The sequence below is a fragment of the Leucopleurus acutus genome (assembly GCF_964270905.1).
Source record: "Leucopleurus acutus genome assembly, chromosome: 5".
Lineage (NCBI taxonomy): Eukaryota > Metazoa > Chordata > Mammalia > Artiodactyla > Delphinidae > Leucopleurus > Leucopleurus acutus.
Window position 1 is genome coordinate 133,481,257 of NC_139147.1, and position 20,922 is coordinate 133,502,178.

The following is a 20,922-nucleotide window of genomic DNA, read 5'->3' on the forward strand; positions in this document are numbered from 1 at the left end:
AATTGGTACATCCACTAGGGAAAATAGTATGGATCTTCCTTAAACAACTAAAATATTGGGTTGGACATAAAGTATGTTCAGTTTTAAGAAAAAATAAAAGACACATCTGTCATTTTCACCAAGACTTTATTGAACAACATGTTCATTAACCAGATGAACTTTTTGGCCAACCCAATAGAACTACCATATGATCCAGCAATTCTACTACTGGATATATATCTAAAGAAAATGAAAACACTTCTAAAAGATAAGTGCACCCCAATTTTCATAGTAGCTTTATTTATAATAGCCAAGATATGGAAGCAACTTAAGTGTCCATCTAAAGATGAAAAAAATAATAAATTAAATTAAATTAAAATTTTTAAATGGGGAAAAAAAGGGAATTCTCTGGTTGTCCAATAGTTAGGACTTGGCACTTTCAATGAAGGGGCTGGGGTTCTGTCCCTGGTTGGGGAACTAAGATACTACAAGATGCACAGTGTGGTCAAAAATTTAAAAAATTTTTAAATAAAAATGGGTAAGAAAGATGTGATACAAACACACACACACACACACACATACACACACACACACACACACACACACACACACACCACTGGAATATTACTCAGCCATACAAAAGAATGAAATTTTACCATTTGTAACAACATGGATGGATGTAGAGTGTATTATGCTTAGTGAAGTAAGTCAGAGAGAGAAAGAAATACTTCATGTTTTCACTTACCTGTGGAATCTAAAATATAAAAAAAATGAATAAGAATACAACAAGACAGAAACAGGCTCACAGATACAGAGAACAAATTTGTGTTTACCAGTTGGGAGAAGGGTTGAGGGTGGGGCAAAAGAGGTGAGGGGGATTAAGAGGTACAAATTACTAAGTATAAGATATGAGTATGTAATGTACAACACAGGGAACATAGACAACATTTTACAATACTTTTAAATGGAGTATAATCTATAAAAATATCAAATGACTATGTTGTACACCTGAAACTAATGTAATGTTATAAATAAACTATAATTCAATTTTTTAAAAAATCTGATCAAAACAAAAGCTAAACAATCTCTAAGATCCTTTTTATCAATGTTCTAATCTGAATAATTTAGTCAACAAACTTTTACACAAAGCCTACCATGTGCCAGGTACTAAGATAAGCACTGAACATATGGATGTAAATAAAAGAGAAATGGTTTCTGTATTCAGAGAGTTTATAAGTCTATTGTATAGGTACAAATCTAATACTTGTATCATTAATTAAGCCTCTTTTCTACATCAGACATTGTGTCAGGCACTTACCCAACTACCAAAGTAAGCATTGTTGTACTCATTTCATAGATGCACAAATTGAGACTCAGAAAGTTTAAATAAACTGCTCAAGCTTATTTGGCTTGAAGCAGCAAAGTAAGTCTATGAATGCAGTTCTGTTGAGTTCTGACCACCACATTCTTTGTATTATAGCAAGTGGTGAAAGCACACATTCTTGCCTTGTTCCCAACCTCAGGAGGAAACAAATTAGTCCTTCTTTAAGCATGATGTCAGCTGTAGGTTTTTTGTAGATACCTTTTATCAATCTGAGGAAGTTCCCTATTATTTCTAGTTTACTGAAAGTTTATATCATCAAGGAATGTTGAATTCTGTCAAATCCTTCTTCATCATCTATTAAAAAGATCATGTTTTTTCTAGTGTATTCTGTTAATATGGTGATTTACATTGATTCATTTCAAATGTTAAACCAAATTTGCATTCCTAGGATAAACTCCATTGGCCATGATGTATCTTCCTTTTTACATATTGTTGGATTCCTTTTGCTACTGATTTTTATTGAGGTATAATTGGCATACAACACTGTATTAGTTTCAGGTGTACAATATAATGATTTGATATTTGTATATGTTACAACATAATCACCACAATAAGTCTAGTTAACATCCATCACCATACAACAACAAAAAAATGTTTTTCTTTTGATGAGGAGTTTTTAGATTTATAGCTTAGCAACTTTCAAATATGCAGTACAGTATTATTAACTATAGTCACCATACATTACAACCCCATGACTTATTTATTTTATAACTGGAAGTTAATACCTTTTGACCCCCTTCACGCACTTTGCCCATTTGCTATTATTTTGTTAATGATTTTTGTATCTATAATTATGAGGGATATTGATCTATATTTTTCTATTCTTGTAATGTCTTTGAATGTTTGAAATCAAGGTAATGCTTGCCATCTTGCCCAATTAGTTGGGCAATGATCCCTTCTATTTACTGAAAAGTTTGTATTGTCTTCTTCATTAAACTTTTATAGACTTCACCATTGAAATCACTGGGACCAGAGTTTTTTCAGTGGGATAGTTTTCTATAATAAATTTAATTTCTTTAATAAATATAATAGGATGATTCATATTTTCTGGGCTTTTTTGTAAGTCTATGGTAGTAAGTTGTATTTTCCAAAAAATTTGTCAGTTTTGTCTAAGTTTTTTGAATGTGCTGTTTTCTTATTATCCTTTTATTTTTTAAAGATCTGTAGTTGATAACCCCACCTTCATTCCTGATATTGGTGATTTGCAGTCTCTTCTGTTTTTAATTCATCAGTCTAGCTAAATTTTGTCAATTTTGTTGATCTCTTCAAAGAACCAACTCTTAGCTTTGTTAAATTTTCCCTCTTGTCTTATCTCTTTCAATGACTTATTTTCTTTACTCTATAATGTCTTTTCTACTTACTTTGTGTTTTCTTTTATCTTTTCCCAGATTCTTAATGGAGGATCTTAGTCCTTGATTTTAAACCTTTCTCTTTTTCTAATATAAGCATATAAATCTATAGATTCCCTCTAACTGCTTTCTCTGCACCCAATAAGCTTTTATACATTGTACTTATTGTGTCTCAGTTCAAAATACTTTTTAATTTCCATTGTGATTTTGTGTTTGGTCCATGAATCATTTAGAAATGTGCTATTTCAGGGAACTCCCTTGTGGTCCAGTGGTTAGGACTCAGTGCTTTCACTGCGATGGCCCAAGTTCAATCCCTGTTTGAGGAAATAAGATCCTGCAAGCCATGCGGCATGGCAAAAAAAAAAAAGCGAAATGAGCTTTTTCATTTCCAGGTATTCGTGGTTTTCCTATATATCTTATTGATTCCTAATTTAATTCTATTGTGGTCAGAGAATATACTCTGTATGATTTAAATCCTATTAAATTTACTGAGGCTTGTTTTATGGCCCAGCATGTGATCTATCTTGGTGAATATACTGTGTGTACTAGTAAAGAATGTATACTCTACACTTGTTGTGTATATTGTTCTATAAATGTCAATTACATCAAAGTGTTAGTCAGATATTCTGTGGCTTTGCTGAATGTTTTTGTCTAGTTGTTCTATGAATTGCTGGAAGAGGAGTATTATGTGTACAATACTATAATTGTGGAATTATCTATTTCTTCCTTTTATTCTATCAATTTTTTCTACATGTAGTTTGAGGTTCTGTTATTAAAGGCATACATATTTATAATGCTTATGTCTTTCTGATGAACTGTGCCATTTATCCTTATGACATATCCCTGTTTGTTTCTGGTAATATTCTTGTCTTGAAGTCTATTCTATATAATACTTAAAATAATAATTTCATTCTTCTTATGCTTACAGTTTGCATGGTATCTTTTTTGTTTTCATTAACTTTTAATCTTTCTGTGTCTTTATATTCAAATTGTGTCTCCTAGGAAGATTGAAGTAATGTCTTGGTTTTTCATCCACTATGTTAATTATCTGCCTTTTAATTGTAGTGATTATACCATTAACATTTAATATAATTATTAATATGTTTGGATTTAGTCTACCATTATATTATTAGTTTTTCTTGGTCCTATTTTTTTACACTGTTTCCCTCCCACTTTCTTGCTTTCTCTTTAATTATATGAATTTAGTACTTCATTTTAATTTATCTATTGGATTTTGGCTGTATTTCTTTTTCTAGGTAGTTTGTCAAGAAATTACTAAATACAGACCTAACCTGGCTCTGAAATTCTCCCCATATTATCTGGATCACAGGGTCTACTTTTTCTGGTTCCTGGCCAGAAAGACAAGGTTTCTATCAAATATACAGCCACCAGTGCTATTGTAACTATTTTGCCTTTCCATGAATGGGGACCTTCCCTTAAACAAAGCCTTCATAAAGAAACCCATAAAAAGAAAAAAAAAGTAAATACAAAAACAACAACAAGTATGACACTATGTGGTCATGTCTTCAAGTTTTAAGTCCCTCCAAAACCTGCATCCTTTGGTTTAACTTTCGGATCTCAAAGAGCTATTATTTTGAATTTTGTCCATATTGTTTCCTTGTAATTAATGAGAGGAATGGGTTATAGGAAGTTTCCAGAGCAGAATCAGAATGCTTTCTTTAGTTTTTAATTCATTCAATTAACTGGAATACGTAATTGAGAAATTTTCTTAAGAAGGAAAGAGTAATTATTACTTTTCTGAGTTCTTGCATATCTCAGATGCCTCTGACTTTTGGACACTCATAACATTTAATAAAGTATAGAATTTGGGGGTAATTTTTTCTCTCTTAAAATATTGTTGATCTTACTACACTGTTTTCTGGTATTAAATATTTTGAAGGTGGGGAGATAATCTGAGGCCCGCCTAATAGTTTCATTTTTACATGTAACTTTCCTTTCCAACATGAATTTTTTTCTTTCTCTTTTAATATTAAAAATTTTGCCAGGGGCTTCACTGGTGGTTCAATGGTTAACAATCCACCTGCCAATGCAGGGGACATGGGTTCGAGCCCTGGTCCAGGAAGATACCGCGAAGCAACGAAGCCCGTGCGCCACAACTACTGAGCCCGCGTGCCAAAACTACTGAAGCCCATGCACCTAGAGCCCATGCTCTGCAACAAGAGAAGCCACTACAATGAGAAGCCTGCACATGGCAATGAAGAGTAGCCCCTGCTCACCGCAACTAGAGAAAGCCTGCACGCAGCAATGAAGATCCAAAGCAGCCATAAAGAGAGAAAGAAAGAAAGAAAGAAAGAAAGAAAGAAAGAAAGAAAGAAAGAAAGAAAGAAAGAAAGAAAGAAAGAAAGAAAGAAAGAAAGAAAAGAAAGAAAGAAAGACTGAGACTGTCCAGAAGTCAGACATTGCCTTAAAAAAAAACTTTTTTTTTGCCAGGACAGTCCCAAGTGTTGTCTATTTTGTTAATTTTGCCAAAGACAAAACAGAGCATTTTCAAATTTTAAAATCAAAGTTTATTTAGCTCTGGGTGATTTTTCCTCACTGTCAGTCAATGCCATGTCCTTATTTTTCTTATTTAATGTATTGAAACAAAATCTCTACTGTCTCTTTCCTATATCCATCAACTTCCTGATCGTCTTCTTCTCTTCATTTTCCCCCTGTGTATTCTGGAATTGTTCCACATTTGCTCTCTGTATCATGACAGAGTTTTCTGTCTTTGACTATCACTGCTGTAAAAGTATTCTATCATGTTTTGGGTTTCCTTATTTTATTTCCTTATATGAGCCAGCACACTTTGCATCTCTGCCTTCACTTTAACTTGTTTCCTCATATATTCACTTTTGTGTTGTAGAGGTTTTATATTTTTCATCTTTTAGGAAGAAAACCAACAACTATCTTTTAAGAAGTTGTTCTGGGCTTCCCTGGTGGCACAGTTGTTGGGAGTCCGCCTGCCGATGCAGGGGACACGGGTTCGTGCCCTGGTCCAGGAGGATCCCACATGCCACGGAGCGGCTGGGCCCATGAGCCGTGGCCGCTGAGCCTGTGCGTCCAGAGCCTGTGCTCCACAACGGGAGAGGCCGCAGCAGTGAGAGGCCCGCGTAACACAAAATAAATAAATAAATAAATAAAAGTTCTGTTTTTTGTAAAAAAAAATATATATATAATTTTCAAATATTTCCACTTTTCAGAGTTTTAAAGAAAGCATTTCCTTTCCCCTATGTTGCATTATCCTTCTGGAGTACTCATGGAGGTTTTCCATTTACATACTTTGAAATGAGAGAATTCTGCCTGGAATTAGACAGTGTGGAATGTCCTTAGCTCCTTTTACTGTTCTCTCAGATGCTGGCAGTCTCCTCATCTCAGACCTAGATGTGAATGTCAGGTAAGCCTGGACAGCCACTAATTTAATTAGTGAAGTCTAACTGTGTTCATTTAGGGAGCCTGAGAGTGGGTGCTCTCTTGATCTGAGAGTGGGAGATCTCTAAGTCAGATGTTCACCACTTTTGTTCCAGTGAACGACGTTACATGGAGATTAAATGCTCAGTGAGCACTGCTCCTAGAACTCTTCCTATCTCTGCAACTGTTTGGTGGGTTTCTTCAACGACAAAGAACCCTAGGACACAATGAACCTCTGCTCTTCTTCTATTCCTGACATGTTTTTTGTTAGGAGTATTAATTTCTGAGTTAATATAGAAAAACAGGTGTTAATGGGGCAAGGGGAGGGCAGGAGGCTGGGGTTTGGAGTGAGATTCAGTTTTTCAGTCAGTGGACCCCTGTATCCCCTATTTAGGAATGCATCACTCAAAGCCTTCCTTAGTTCTTTGAGGAGCTCTGAACTCTCTATTAGAAAAGGTGGACAAGGAGGTGAATGAGCTCAGACTGTGCTCCTTGATCATCCTAAAACTATGTGTTCAGGAGAAATTCCACTCCAAGTCTAACATCTCTTATCTTCATTTTCCAGTGTGCTTGCCGGTTTCTTTCTTTTTCTGTTTTTTTTAAACCTATTTTAATAAGAAGTTGGAAGGAGAAATATCAGGTCTGGCTGGCTGGTCTGTCACCATAGTACCCAGGGTCCTCTGTAATTATCTTCTGAATACACTGCTTATTTGGTATGCTTATGTTGATGACTATCAAAGTCATTGGTAAGAAATAAAGCTGTCAGTGTGACAACTTTTCTAAGTCAAAGAATCTTCCACCCTGAGGTTGGATAAAAGCTCTGATTCTCTGTGAGAGCTGATACTTAGAACAGAAATGTTTTATGTGGGCCCTTTGGTGGCTATGAGGAGTTCCTGTCCCTAGGATACCTACTTTTTTTTTTCCTGTTGAAGTAGAGTCAATTTACAATGTTGTGTTAGTTTCAGGTGTACAGCAAAGTGATTCAGTTATACATCTATCTATCTATCCTTTTTCAGAGTCTTTTCCACTATATGTTATTACAAGATATTGAAAATAGTTCCCTGTGCTATATAGTAGGCCCTTGTTGCCTACCTATTTTATATATAGTAGTGTGTATCTGTTAATCCCAAACTCCTAATTTATGTCTCCCCACACGCTACACCCTTTTGCTAACCATAAGTTTTTTTCTACCTCAGTGAGTCTATTTCTATTTTGGAAATAAGTTCACTTGTATCATTTTTTTTAGGTTCCATAGGATTTCTATTTTCTTCTTCCCATATAGCTCTATTGACTCTCCCTGGAAAGAGAGACAGAGAAGCTTATCAGTTCCTTTGATTTGGATCATATTTAAGACAGAATACTGAAAAATTACACTCTAAAGGCAGGGAGTTGAGTTCACCTTTTAACACTATTTTTCACCTACTCTTTCTCATTTCCTTACCAACGCTCCTTCGGTTGATACATTTATCTTGAGCTCCTGTTTAGATCCTTACACAGACAGACCAACTCATTTTACTATCTCTATTCTTTCTCCTCCAATATTTTATTTTAAAAATGTTCAAATATACAATAAAGTTGGAAGAATTTTACAGTATACCCTCTACCTGGATTCTACCATTAACATTTTACTCTACTTGTTTTAATACAGAATTAGCCATCATTTTAGCCATTCATCTTTTTTTTAATGCATTTCAAAGTTGCAGACATCAGTACACTTCCCCTAAATACTTCAACCAATGTACCATTAAGTAAAGTTTAATATTTGCTTATGCTTCTCTTCTTTTGACATAAAATTTGCATACAATTAAATACACAAATGTAGTGTGCCTTTGCTGAGTTTTGATAAGTGCATACACCTCTGTAATCCAAACACCCATCACTATTCCCACTCTTGGGAATCACCACCCTCCAGTTTCTCCCCTACAATTCCCAGGGTGACAGCTTTGCAGCAAAGAGCAGCTAGTCCTAACTAGAGCAAAAGGGCCCGGGGCTCCAGGAGAGATGTAAAGAGGTAAAAATAGATAAAATAACTGCTTTTGAGGAGATTGGGAGGGAGTTACACTTCTCACAGCATTTGGCAATGAAATAGTGATGCACATAGAAATGATTTTCAGACAAAACAAACAATAAAAAGAGTGACTATTACTCCCAAAGTTGCATGAAATGTACAAGACATGGCTGTGCTGGGAATAATATTTATATAATCATATCAATAGAAACACTGAACATTGATCTCATTTAAATAAATATAATTATTTGGAAGATGTGGAGAAGGGAAACAGATGTGATTAAGAAAACCTGTAGTAAAATTCAATAAAGAATATCTAAAACTCAAAAATCAAGGAAGACTTGTGTAAGAATATTAAACAAAAGAACAAAGTATTGAATATGATTGTCTTTGGAGAGCTTGAATTGAGGAAGTAAGGGGAAAGAAAATTCTATCCTCTGTAGTTACCTTAGTAGAACACATTGATTTCTTAATCTATGTATAAATAAAATCTTATTAAAAATTAAAGTTAAATTTTAAGCAAAGGAATAAATAAATACTGTGTGGCAGATTTCCAATTCCATTAATATTATGTGCTATATACAGATGTGGGGGGAACCTCTCACTTAAAAACAACTAGAAATATTGGTGAAATACACTAACATTTTAATTCTATACCTGAGTTTAAAGAAAGTGAGAGGAAATTCCTCCCCCCAATAAAACCAAAAAGAAACTGAAAGCATCATGGCATAATTTGCCAATTACAGAAACCAAGGGACTTAAAATTTAATGACCCCTCAGGGACAGGACAAAGCATTGCATCTATATAAGGGGTTGGAATGAGACCCCTACATAAAACCAAGACTCTCAAAGAGATACTCTCTTGTTGAAAGAGGGTATCAGAAAAGAGGGAGATGACAAGGAACTTATCCTCCTTGCCCTGGGCCCTGAGTGGAAGAACTGTGTCACCTGATAATTTATAGGTAAAAGTCCACTCTCACACAGGACAGGGGTTCAAATGTACTATGCATGAACTTGGATCCCCAAGTTAAGAAATTATCATAAAAAGTGTTGGATTAAAAACAACCCTGGGATTCCTGGCAAAAGCCAACACAAATCCTCTTTGGAGAGCTGTATCCTTAACCCAGGGCTCACAGGATTCTGATGGATAAATTTCTGTCTTAACATAGCCCAAAACAAAAGTAGAAAATAAAGTATAAAGCGACAAGACAGGAAACAAATATCAATCTACTGTGAACAAGACCCTTCAGAAGCAACATATACTAAAATTAGAGTCTCAAAACTTCAGTTAATGGAATTATAAGCAAAATACTAAGTATACTTGAAATTATTAATTAGTTAAAAGAATGACAGAAAAAGAATATAAATATATGTAAAACAATCACTTTGCTATACACCAGAAACTAACACATTGTAAATTAATTATACTTCAATAAAAAATTTTAAATTTTTAAAAATTAGAAAAAAGAAAGACTGACAACATGAGATAGAAACAAGATAACATCACAAATGATAAAGCAACTTTGAAAAATACATGTATAGTACATCTATATCTAAATGTCAGTGAAATTTAAAACTCTGTGAAGGAGTTATTTTCAATAATATTAATTGAGATCGTCACTCCCATCTGGATTGAAAGAATTGTTTCCTGGAATTTAAGTTATTTAAACTGTCTCAAGAAGAGATAGGAAAAAATGAATTAAATCCGTGAAGGATGTTGACAAAGTTTCCAGAGAAATTCTCTCTTTACACTCTCTCAAACAAACAAACAAGAAAAAAACACAAAACAACAAAAGGTTCAGATATCTTAGTCAATTTTTCAATAGAAGTAAAGTACAAAGAGTTGATACTATTTAAATTGCTTCAGCCCCAGAGAAAGAAAATAAGCTTCCAAATTTCTTTATAAAATTTTTTATTTTTTGTATTTTTTAAAACAGTAGGCCCTTGTTGGTTATCTATTTTAAATATAGCAGTGTGTACATGTCAATCCCAAACTCCCAATCTATCCCTCCTTCTCACCCTTCCCCCATCGTAACCATAAGTTTGTTCTCTAAATCTGTGAGTCTGTTTCTGTTTTGTAACTGAGTTCATTTGTGTCATATTTTATATTCCACATACAAGTGATATCACATGATATTTGTTTTTCTGTGTTGACTTCACTTAGGATGATAATCTCTATGTACATCCATGTTGCTGCAAATGGCATTATTTCATTCTTTTTTGTGGCTGAGTAATATTCCATTACATGTATGTATAACACATCCTCTTTACCCATTCATCTGTTGATGAACATTTAGGTTGTTTCCACATCTTGTAAATAAGTGGCTATTGTAAGTAGTGCTGCTATGAACAAAGGGGTGTGTTTATCTTTTTGAATTTTTGAAGCTTAGATAAATGGAACCGTACTGCATGCATGTTTTTGTGTCTTTCTCTTTCTCTCAAAAATATTGTTTTAAGACTCAGCCATGTTACTGAATCTTAATTCAGCTTAATTCGTTCATTTGCTTTGTTGTACACCTTGTTTTAATGTACCACAGCATATTCACCCATTCTACTATTAACAGACATGTGGATTGTTCATGACTTTGGGGTTTTAAATTATGCTGCTCTGAACATTGATCCTGAATGTGTATGTATCCCAGTGATCACACACTTGAACTTCCAGGGAATATACTTAGGAGTAAGATTAATGGTTCAGCATATTTTTGTTTCAATGTTACTAGAAAATGCCAAAATGCTTTCTTGTTTTCACTGCCAGCAGCCACATCTGAGAGTCCCCATTGCCATTTCTCTGTATCATGGAGAATGGGCTTGGTAATGCTGCAGTAACACCCAAATCTCAGTGGCATAAAACAACAAAGGTATTTTTCTCAAGCATGTTTCATGTCCATCACAGAAAGCTGTTGCATGATCATGGCAGAAATCTGGCTGATGGTGCAAGCTCTAACTGTAACATCGCTATGTCATATAACTTTTTACTTTTCTAGATATATATTGATGTCATCTACAAATAGAGATTATATTATTTCTTCCTTTCCAATTATTCTGCTTCTAGATGCTTTCTCTAATCTAACTGCATTGGTCTTTTATATATCTTGAGGCAATATTATTAGATGCATACAAATATAGAACTTTTTCATCTTTAAGAAGCAACCCAAGGTCAGCCACCTGCCCCACACTGGCAGCTGCTGGTGGACAAATGAGCAAACTCGGCAACAAATTTTTTCAAATAATAATCACCTCGAACTTAAGGGATCTGTTAAAACAACAGCCATTTATATAACTCATTGATGTGTGTTGGGCTCATTTGGGTGGGTTCTTTTGTCCTCAGCTGACCTTGTTTCTTTTAGCTGCTAAAGATAAGAGATGGGATTTTTTTTAAAAAAAAAGGTTTAATTTGCATGCAAAATTTAGAGAGAATTTAGAGGAGCAAAAGGTGTTTCTCTCATCTCAATTTCCTCAGCCAGAAAAGACTGAGGCTCATAAAAATGGAATCACTTGTGTAAGGTCACCAGGGAGGCTGGGGAGAGAGCCTGGTGCTGAATTCAAGTGCTTCAGGCTTGGAATTCCCATAAAACCATAATGCCAGAAGGGAACCCCAAGATGTATTAAAAATATACCTTTGGGATTGTTCAAAATTAAAGGAATAATTCATCATGAGATCACAAGATGGCAAAAACCAAACAAAGGAGAAACATTGGGAAAGTGCTCAGTCAGCATGACCTCCACTCCAGAGTGCTTGGTAAAAATCCTTGGACTCCACTATACACTTTGATAGATGGCTGGGAACTGAGCTCTGAGCCTACAATCCTAAACCCACCAATTTTCTAGGATCAGCAAAATCCCTTATATGATTAAAAGTACAAGTATTAAGGGGAAATTGACAGTAACACAATAATGATGGGGGAATTTAACACCTCACTACACCAATGGACAGATCATCTAGACAGAAAATTAATAAGGAAACACAAGCTTTAAATGACACAATAGACCAGAGAGATTTAATTGATATTTATAGGACATTCCATCCAAAAACAGCAGATTACACTTTCTTCTCAAGTGCACATGGAACATTCTCCAGGATAGATCACATGTTGTGTCACAAATCAAGCCTCGGTAAATTTAAGAAAACTGAAATTGTATTAAGCATCTTTTCGAACAACAGTGCTATGAGACTAGATATGAATTACAGGGAGAAAACTGTAAAAAACACAAATATATGGAGGCTAAATGATACACTACTAAATAACCAGAGATCACTGAAGAAATAAAAAAAATACCTAGAAACAAATGACGATGAAAACACGATGATCCAAAACCTATGGGATGTAGCAAAAGCAGTTCTAAGAGGGAAGTTTATAGCAATAAAATCCTAGCTCAAGGAACAAGAAAAATTTCAAATAAACAATCTAACCCTATACCTAAAGCAGCTAGAGAAAAAGAACAAAGAAAACACAAAGTCAGTAGAAGGAAAGAAATCATGAAGATCAGAGCAGAAATAAATGAAATACAAACAAAGAAAACAGTAGCAAAGATCAATAAAACTAAAAGCTGGTTCTTTGAGAAGATCAACAACCTTTAGCCAGGCTCATCAGGAAAGAGAGGGAGAGGAATCAAATCAATAAAATTAGAAATGAAAAAGAAGTAGTTACAACAGACACCGCAGAAATACAAAGCATCATAAGAGACTACTACAAGCAACTCTATGACCAAAAAATGGACAACCTGGAAGAAATGGACAAATTCTTAGAAAGGTACAAGCTTCCAAGACTGAAACAGGAAGAAATAGAAAATATGAACAGACCAATCACAAGTAATGAAATTGAAACTGTGATTTAAAATCTTCCAACAAAACAAAAGCCCTGGTCCAGATGGCTTCACAGGTAAATTCTACCAAACATTTAGAAGAGCTAACACCCATCCTTCTCAAACTCCTCCAAAAATTTGCAGAGGAAGGAAGACTCCCAAACTCATTCTACACAGCCAAAATCACCCTGACACCAAAACCAGACAAAGATGTCACAAAGAAAGAAAACTACAGGACAATATCATTGATGAACATAAATGCAAAAATCCTCAAAAAAATACTAGCAAACAGAATCCAACAACACATTAAAAGGATCATACACCATGATCAAGTGGGGTTTATCCCAGGAATGCAAGGATTCGTCAATGTATGCAAATCAGTCAAGGTGATACACCATATTAACAAATTGAAAAATAAAAACCATATGATCATCTCAATAGATGCAGAAAATGCTTTTGACAAAATTCAACACTCATTTATGATAAAAAAAAAAAACTCTCCAGAAAGTGGGCATAGAGGGAAAGTACCTCAACATAATAAAGGTCATCTATGACAAACCCACAGTAAACATCATTCTCAATAGTGAAAAACTGACAGCATTTTCTCTTAGATCAGGAACAAGACAAGGATGTCCACTCTCGCCACTATTATTCAACATAGATTTGGAAGTCCCAGCCATGGCAATCAGAGAAGAAAAGGAAATAAAAGGAATACAAATTGGAAAAGAAGAAGTAAAACTGTCACTTCTTGCAGATGACGTGGTACTATACATAGAGAATCCTAAAAATGCCACCAGAAAACTATTAGAGCTAATCAATGAATTTGGTAAACTTGCAGGATACAAAATTGTTGCAGAGAAATTTCTTGCATTCCTATACACTAACAACTAAAGATCAGAAAGGGAAATTAAGGAAACAAACTCATTCACCATTGCAACAAAAGGAATAAAGTACCTAGGAATAAACCTACCTAAGGAGGTAAAAGACCTGTACTCAGAAAACTATAAGACACTGATGAAAGAAATCAAAGATGACACAAACAGATGGAGAGATATACCATGTTCTTTGATTGGAAGAATCAATATTGTGAAAATGACTATACTACCCAAAGCAATCTACAGATTCAATGCAATCCCTATCAAATTACCAATGGCAATTTTTACAGAACTAGAATAAAAAAATCTTAAAATTTGTATGGAGGGCTCCCCTGGTGGTGCAGTGGTTGAGAGTCCGCCTGCCGATACGAGGGACATGGGTTCGTGCCCCGGTCCGGGAAGATCCCTCATGCCGCGGAACGGCTGGGCCCGTGAGCCATGGCCGCTGAGCCTGCGTGTCCGGAGCCTGTGCTCCACAACGGGAGAGGCCACAACAGTGAGAGGCCCACGTACCACAAAAAAAAAAAAAAAATTTGTATGGAGACACAAAAGACCCCAAATAGCCAAAGCAATCTTAAGAAAAAACAGAGCTGGAGGAATCAGGCTCCCTGACTTCAGACTATACTACAAAACTACAGTAATCAAGACTATATAAGTGGCACAGCTTCCATCATGAGGGCTTTGTGGCACAATAAATGCTACCAAATTAAAAAAAAAAAAAGACAGTATGTTGCTGGCACAAAAACCGAAATATACATCAATGGAACAGGATAGAAAGCCGAGAGATAAACCCACACACATATGGCCACCTTATCTTTGATAAAGGAGGCAAGAATATACAATGGAGAAAAGACAGTGTCTTCAATAAGTGGTGCTGGGATAACTGGACAGCTACATGTAAAAAAATGAAATTGGAACACTCCCTAACACCATACATAAAAATAAACTCAAAATGGATTAAAGACCTAAATTTAAGGCCAGACACTATAAAACTCTTGAGGAAAACACAGGCAGAGCACTCTATGACATAAATCACAGCAAGATCCTTTTTGACCCACCTCCTAGAGAAACGGAAATGAAAACAAAAATAAACAAATGGGACCTAATGAAACTTAAAAGCTTTTGCACAGGAAAGGAAACCATAAATAAGATGAAAAGACAACCCTCAGAATGGGAGAAAATATTTGCAAACTAATCAATGGACAAAGGATTTATCTCTAAAATATATAAACAGCTCATGCCACTCAATATCAAAAAAAACAAACAACCCAATCCAAAAATGGACAGACCTAAATAGACATTTCTCCAAAGAAGACATAGAAATGGCCAACAGGCACATGAAAAGTTACTCAACATCACTATTAGAGAAATGCAAATCAAAATTACAATGAGACATCACTTCACACCAGTTAGAATGGGCATCATCAGAAAATCTGCAAACAATAAATGCTGGAGAGGATGTGGAGAAAAGGGAACCCTCTTGCACTGTTGGTGGGAATGTAAATTGATACAGCCACTATGGAGAACAGTATGGAGGTTCCTTAAAAAACTAAAATAGAATTACCATATGACCCAGCAATACCACTACTAGGCATATACCCAGAGAAAGCCATAATTCCAAAAGACACATGCACCTCAATGTTCATTGCAGCACTGTTTACAATAGCCAAGACATGGAAGCAACCTGAATGTCCATCAACAGATGTATGGATAAAGAAGATGTGGTACATATATACAATGGAATATTACTCTGCCATATAAAGGAATGAAACTGGGTCATTGTTAGAGATGTGGATGGACCTAGAGACTGTCATACAGAGTGAAGTAAGTCAGAAAGAGAAAAACTAATATCGTATATTAACGTATATATGTGGAATCTAGAAAAATGATATGGATGAACCAGTTTGCAAGGCAGAAATAGAGACACAGATGTAGAGAACAAATGTATGGACACCAAGGGGGGAAAGTGGGGCGTGGGTGGTGGGGGGTTGGGATGAACTGGAAGGTTGGGATTGACATGTATACACTGATATGTATAAAATAGATAACTAATAAAACCTGCTGTAAAGCACAGGGAACTCCACTTCACTGTACAGTAGAAACTAACACAACATTGTAAAACAACTATACCCCAATTTTAAAAACAACTACAAAGCAGTCAATTCACACAATGATTAAACCCTTAAACAGCAGAGTGAGCCAAGCAGATGCCAAATCACTTCCAAACACATTTTAATTCTAGTTTTAGGCCACCAAGTGATTCATTGCATGAGATTTGATGTCACTTGACCTTTCTGTCTCAATACCTTCATCAGAAAAATGAATAACCCCGAAGCAATGCGTGATGATAATTAATGAACTGACAGATCTAAGAGAGAAATTTAAAACATGTGAAACTTCTTCCACTTGGCTGATGGGTTACTGTTGCCCTGGTGTCTGAAATAAACATCTAAAAAGCAGAGAGGTTTTCTAGAGCAAGAGATACGGAAGGGAAGAAAATGTCAAGTATTGTTGGGGGAGCATTTCTAACACTCTTTGAAGACAGGCAGAGAGTTAAAAAATCAGAACTGTTGGGCTCTACCTCACAGGCCTACAAGTCCTGTACTTGCCCAGCCTTGAGACTTAAGAAAGAGCCCAGAGTCAACAACAGAGACATCAATGGTTTCATGGATGGGGGAGCTTACATGTCTGATGCTCCAAGGTCCTGGAGCAACATCCCCACCTTGTGCGCTGAAGGTGAGCAGGACATGGCTGCAGTCTTCACTACCTGGGGGAGGGGGAGGTTGCCAGTTATAGGGGGAGTTGACATCAGGTTGGCTCATCAGTTACCAGGGAAACTAGCAGAGGGGCATGCCTCTCACCACTCCTTTGATAAGCTATCATAGTGGAGATGTTCTGGTCTAAAGATTAGATCCATCACTAGCTGGGGCAGGGGCAAGTATGTAAGAAGGTCAGTCATGTGAGTAGGTGTAGGTGAAGCAGGCACTGGTCGAGCAGGGGATGTACAGAGAGCAAGAGAACAGCCATCTTGAGTGGCCTGATCATACAAAAACCAAAAGGAAATGTGTCAGCCCTGTACATGGCAGGGAATTCCAGGGTGAAAAGCCTTATGGTCTAAGGAGATGAATGAGCAGATATTATAAAAATGATGGGAAAGGGGCAAAAAGTGTGTACAGGAAGCCTATAGGATACAATGACTAATTATTTCTTGGAGGGATAATCAGAGAAGTTTTCACAGAGGCAATGAGTGCTGAGCTAGACTTTGACACAGATAATGGACCTGGTACATAGTAGATGCCTATTAAATATTTTTCAAATAAATGAATTAAAGCCATTACCCACAGGAATACCACCAAGGGCAAGAGCATGGATGAATGGAATATGGAATTTCCAGGAAACTACAAGTGATTTATTTAGTATTATTGCTCAAGTGAAAATCTGGAGGGAAAGAACAACTTCTATCATTGGTGAGGCTGGAGATGGATGCAAAGCCCAGATCTCTAAGGGCTTTCATGACATACTCAAGTTTTTTGAGTGTGTCCTGTTGGATTTGGTCAGCTGTGGAAATCTGGAAACTGAATGCAAAAGGACATTTCAGGTGGAGGCACTGTGATGGGCATGGAGATGCACCACCCAGATCCCTCTTCAATGAAGGGCTCATTGTACCAGCTGCTGGTGACAGAGGAAGGGGGCAGGGCACAACCTTTAAAAGAATGATAGCCGTTGAGGATACAACATAAACTGGTTAGAACCAACTAGGTCCAAGATGGCAGATGAGTGACTTCTGCCAGACTTTGAGCCTCAGTATACGCTCATGGTAACACATCAACACACTACATGACACACCCAAAGGCACCATGACAGTTCCAAGGCTGACCATAAAAGGTCAAAAAGTGGATGGTGGCCCAATTCCTGGAAATCCCCACCCTTTCCCCAAAATAGCTGGAATACTCCTCCCACTCATTAGCCTATGAAATTACCCACCCCTATAAAAACTGAAAACCCCATAACCTGACGCCTCTCACCTCCTGAGATGGCCCACACTCTGTCTGTGGGTTGTGTATCTCCCTGAATAAATCTTTCACTTTACTATGGCTCACTCTTGGATTCTTTCCTGCAGAAAGCCAAGAACCCACACTTCACAGCTGTCCCAGGGACTCACCTGAGGCCCAGGACATGACTATCTTCTGGCGCCCCACTCTCTTTCCTGCAACACTGGGAGTGCTGTTGGCAGACAGCCTTCAGCTGGGCCCCTGCAGTGTCTGCCACAGCTGCAGAGCTGCCTCACCCATGAGCATGCCCTTTCTGGGGCAGCCCATATCCAATGGTCATGGGGGCAGGGGATACAGGCCCAACCATTCCACCTTGGGGCAACTGCTCTCTGTGGAGTTGGCCAGGCTGTCATGAGGATTGTCCTGCATCACAGCCCAATTTCCCTGTTTCTCTCCCAGCCTTAGGGCCAGACAAGAATCCCCAGGGGTGGGGGTGGGGGAGCATCTGAGGCAAGGAAGGAAATTCCATCCTTCTGTCTCAGCCCACACTCCTTCCCTGTGGCTCTGACCTTTCAGGATTATCTTGTGGAAGCTAATGTTTGGGAACGAATGGAGTAAAGCAAAAGGAGCCCTAGTGTTGGGGTCAAAAGGAGTTCAAGACCGGATCCTATTATAGGTCTGGGTCAAGCCACTTCACCCCTCTGAGAATGGGAAGAACAAGAGGAAAAATTCGGAAGAATAAGACAAACATCCGAGATTTAGTGATGGAAGTGAGTAAATTCATGAGATAATATGGGAAAGTGCTTCATAAACTGTATATTCATCATTTCAATGAAAACTATCTAAAACATCTGATAATTGTTTCTTTCCCTTGGTCAGATTGTGTCTGTGCCTCAGGGTTTTTCAGGTAAACTTTCTGCGGGGGTCAGAGGAGCTCCATGGAAGGGTATACCACCGCCTTGTCAACGATGGGAGAACTGCAGTGGCCCCTGTAAGCATGCCAAGGATGGGAACAACCAATATCCTTGAACGTGTCCTCTTACTATTGAAGTTTTGCCTTTGCATCCCCAACCCCAGGACACAGGAAGGGCAGGGTAGAAGTGAGAAGTGGAAAATAGATCCCAGCTCAAATTACATCCCATCCTCAGGATGGATAAGCTTGGTCCCTTTATGCCCAGGCAGCTGAGGCCATGCTTAAAACAGAAATGCATACACACCTCGGCAGAAGAGCAGCTCTGCTGGGCTAAAGGGAACACCTGCTGTTTCTTTCCCATCACATAGATGTTTTAGCCAAAATTGGTTACCATGTAGTATGTTAAGGAAGAAAAAAAAACAGTATCCTAGGCATTAGAAAAAACCTGGGTTATACCAAAATGGTTACCTTTGGGAGAAAAGATGATAGGTGATAGTTATTTCTTCCATGTACATTTCTGTGTTTTATGAATTTATTACCATAAACACACAGTTACCCTTTTGTGATCAGATAAAATAATTGTCATAGCAATAGATTAAAATTCTCATGTTTCTATGATCAAGCTTGTTCCCACTCCATTTGTAGTGTCAATGGGCTTAAAGGAGGAACAAAGAAATTCTAGAAATCACAGCTTTCGTTACTAAACCAGGAACTTGCCAGAAAGCAAGCTCCACTCTGGATACCTAGGGGCAACCACAAGCTGCTGGTGATCTGTCATGGACCAGATGTTTGTGTCCCCCCAAAATTTGTATGTTGAAGCCCTAACCTCCAATGTGACTGTATTTGTACTTGGAGATATGGTCTTTAGGAGGTAATTAAGGTTAAATGAGGCCATAATGGTAGGGCCCTAATCCTATAGGATTAGTCTCCTTATAAGAAGAGTCAACAGACAATGACTTCTATCTGTGTCTCTGTTTCTCTCTCCACACAGGAAAGGCTATTTGAGGACATAGTGAGAAGGCAGTTGTCTGCAGCCAAGGAAGAGAGCTCTCACCAGGAACAAAATGGCCAACAGCTTGATCTAGAACCTGTAGTCTCCAGAACTGTGAGTAATAAATTTCTGTCCTTTAAGCCACCCAGTCTATGTATTTTGTCATGGCAGCCTGAGCTAATACATGAATGCTCCAGAGGCCCCGCACAAGGCACCCTCAATACCTGGTAGCTCTAGAATTCAATGTAGTTCAGTTCTGCCCTGAAGCTGAATCCAAGTTCAGAGGCCTGGAGAACTGAACTGTGAGCCAGAAGCTCTTGCAAAATTACAATCATCCTCACTATCTATTGGGTTGGCCAAGAAGTTCGTTCAGGCTTTTCCAGACGATGTTATGGAAAAACCCAAACGAATTTTTTGGCCAAGGCGATATTGCAAAATATTTTATCCAGGGTGAACCTAGACCCTTAGTTCCATATATGTATTGACAAGATCAGCCTGAATTGTTGAATCACCAAGTCTTGGAGGATAAGAGTCATTGTAGTTGATGTCAAAGGATCCATCCCATAGCAAACTCACTGCTGTTTCCTCTCCATCAACTGTTACTTCACAAAGTATAACACAAATCACAGTGAGTGGTATCATACATGGTCTCACACCAAGTGATTTAATCTAGAATGCCTTTATTTTTACACTAGGTAGTAAGGATGAACTTCACATTAGATGTCCCCTTTTTTAGACCCCTACTTGACTAATGCTTCCATGTTCTCTTTCTTTTTTTCTTTTTTTTTTTTTTGCAGTATGTGGGCCTCTTACTGTTGTGGCCTCTCCCGTTGTGGAGCACAGGCTCCGGACGCGCAGGCTCAGTGGCCATGGCTCATGGGCCCAGCCGCTCCATGGCATGTGGGATCTTCCCAGACTGGGGCACGAACCCGTGTCCCCTGCATCAGCAAGCGGACTCTCAACCACTGTGCCATCAGGGAAGCCCTTCCATGTTCTCTTAATGATAAAAAAGGAAATCAAGTTTCAACTCATTTCCAAATTAGGTTTTACTTACAATGTCAAGAAAATTTCCTTTTTGCTATAATGCCAAGAAAATTTTTAGGTAAGGTCAAGTTCAAGTTTCTTTTTCATTCAGTTTTAAATCATTGAAATAACTTCCAGGAAAGTTTTGGTTCATTTTCAAAACTACTAGAATGCAGTATTTTACAAGTCAT

The 20,922-nt window shown here is 37.4% G+C and overlaps 1 protein-coding gene across 1 annotated transcript in view; it reads right to left on the bottom strand.

The window, feature by feature from the left end:
* Positions 1–17,366: 17,366 nt before the first annotated feature.
* The window catches only part of LOC309961811 (collagen alpha-4(VI) chain-like), a gene marked incomplete at both ends in the record, with an annotated part of 64,662 nt that continues 61,106 nt past the window's right edge, over positions 17,367–20,922 (bottom strand). The window contains 1 exon segment of the mRNA XM_082839293.1: positions 17,367–17,515. Coding sequence (XP_082695419.1) covers positions 17,367–17,515 — 149 coding nt within the window.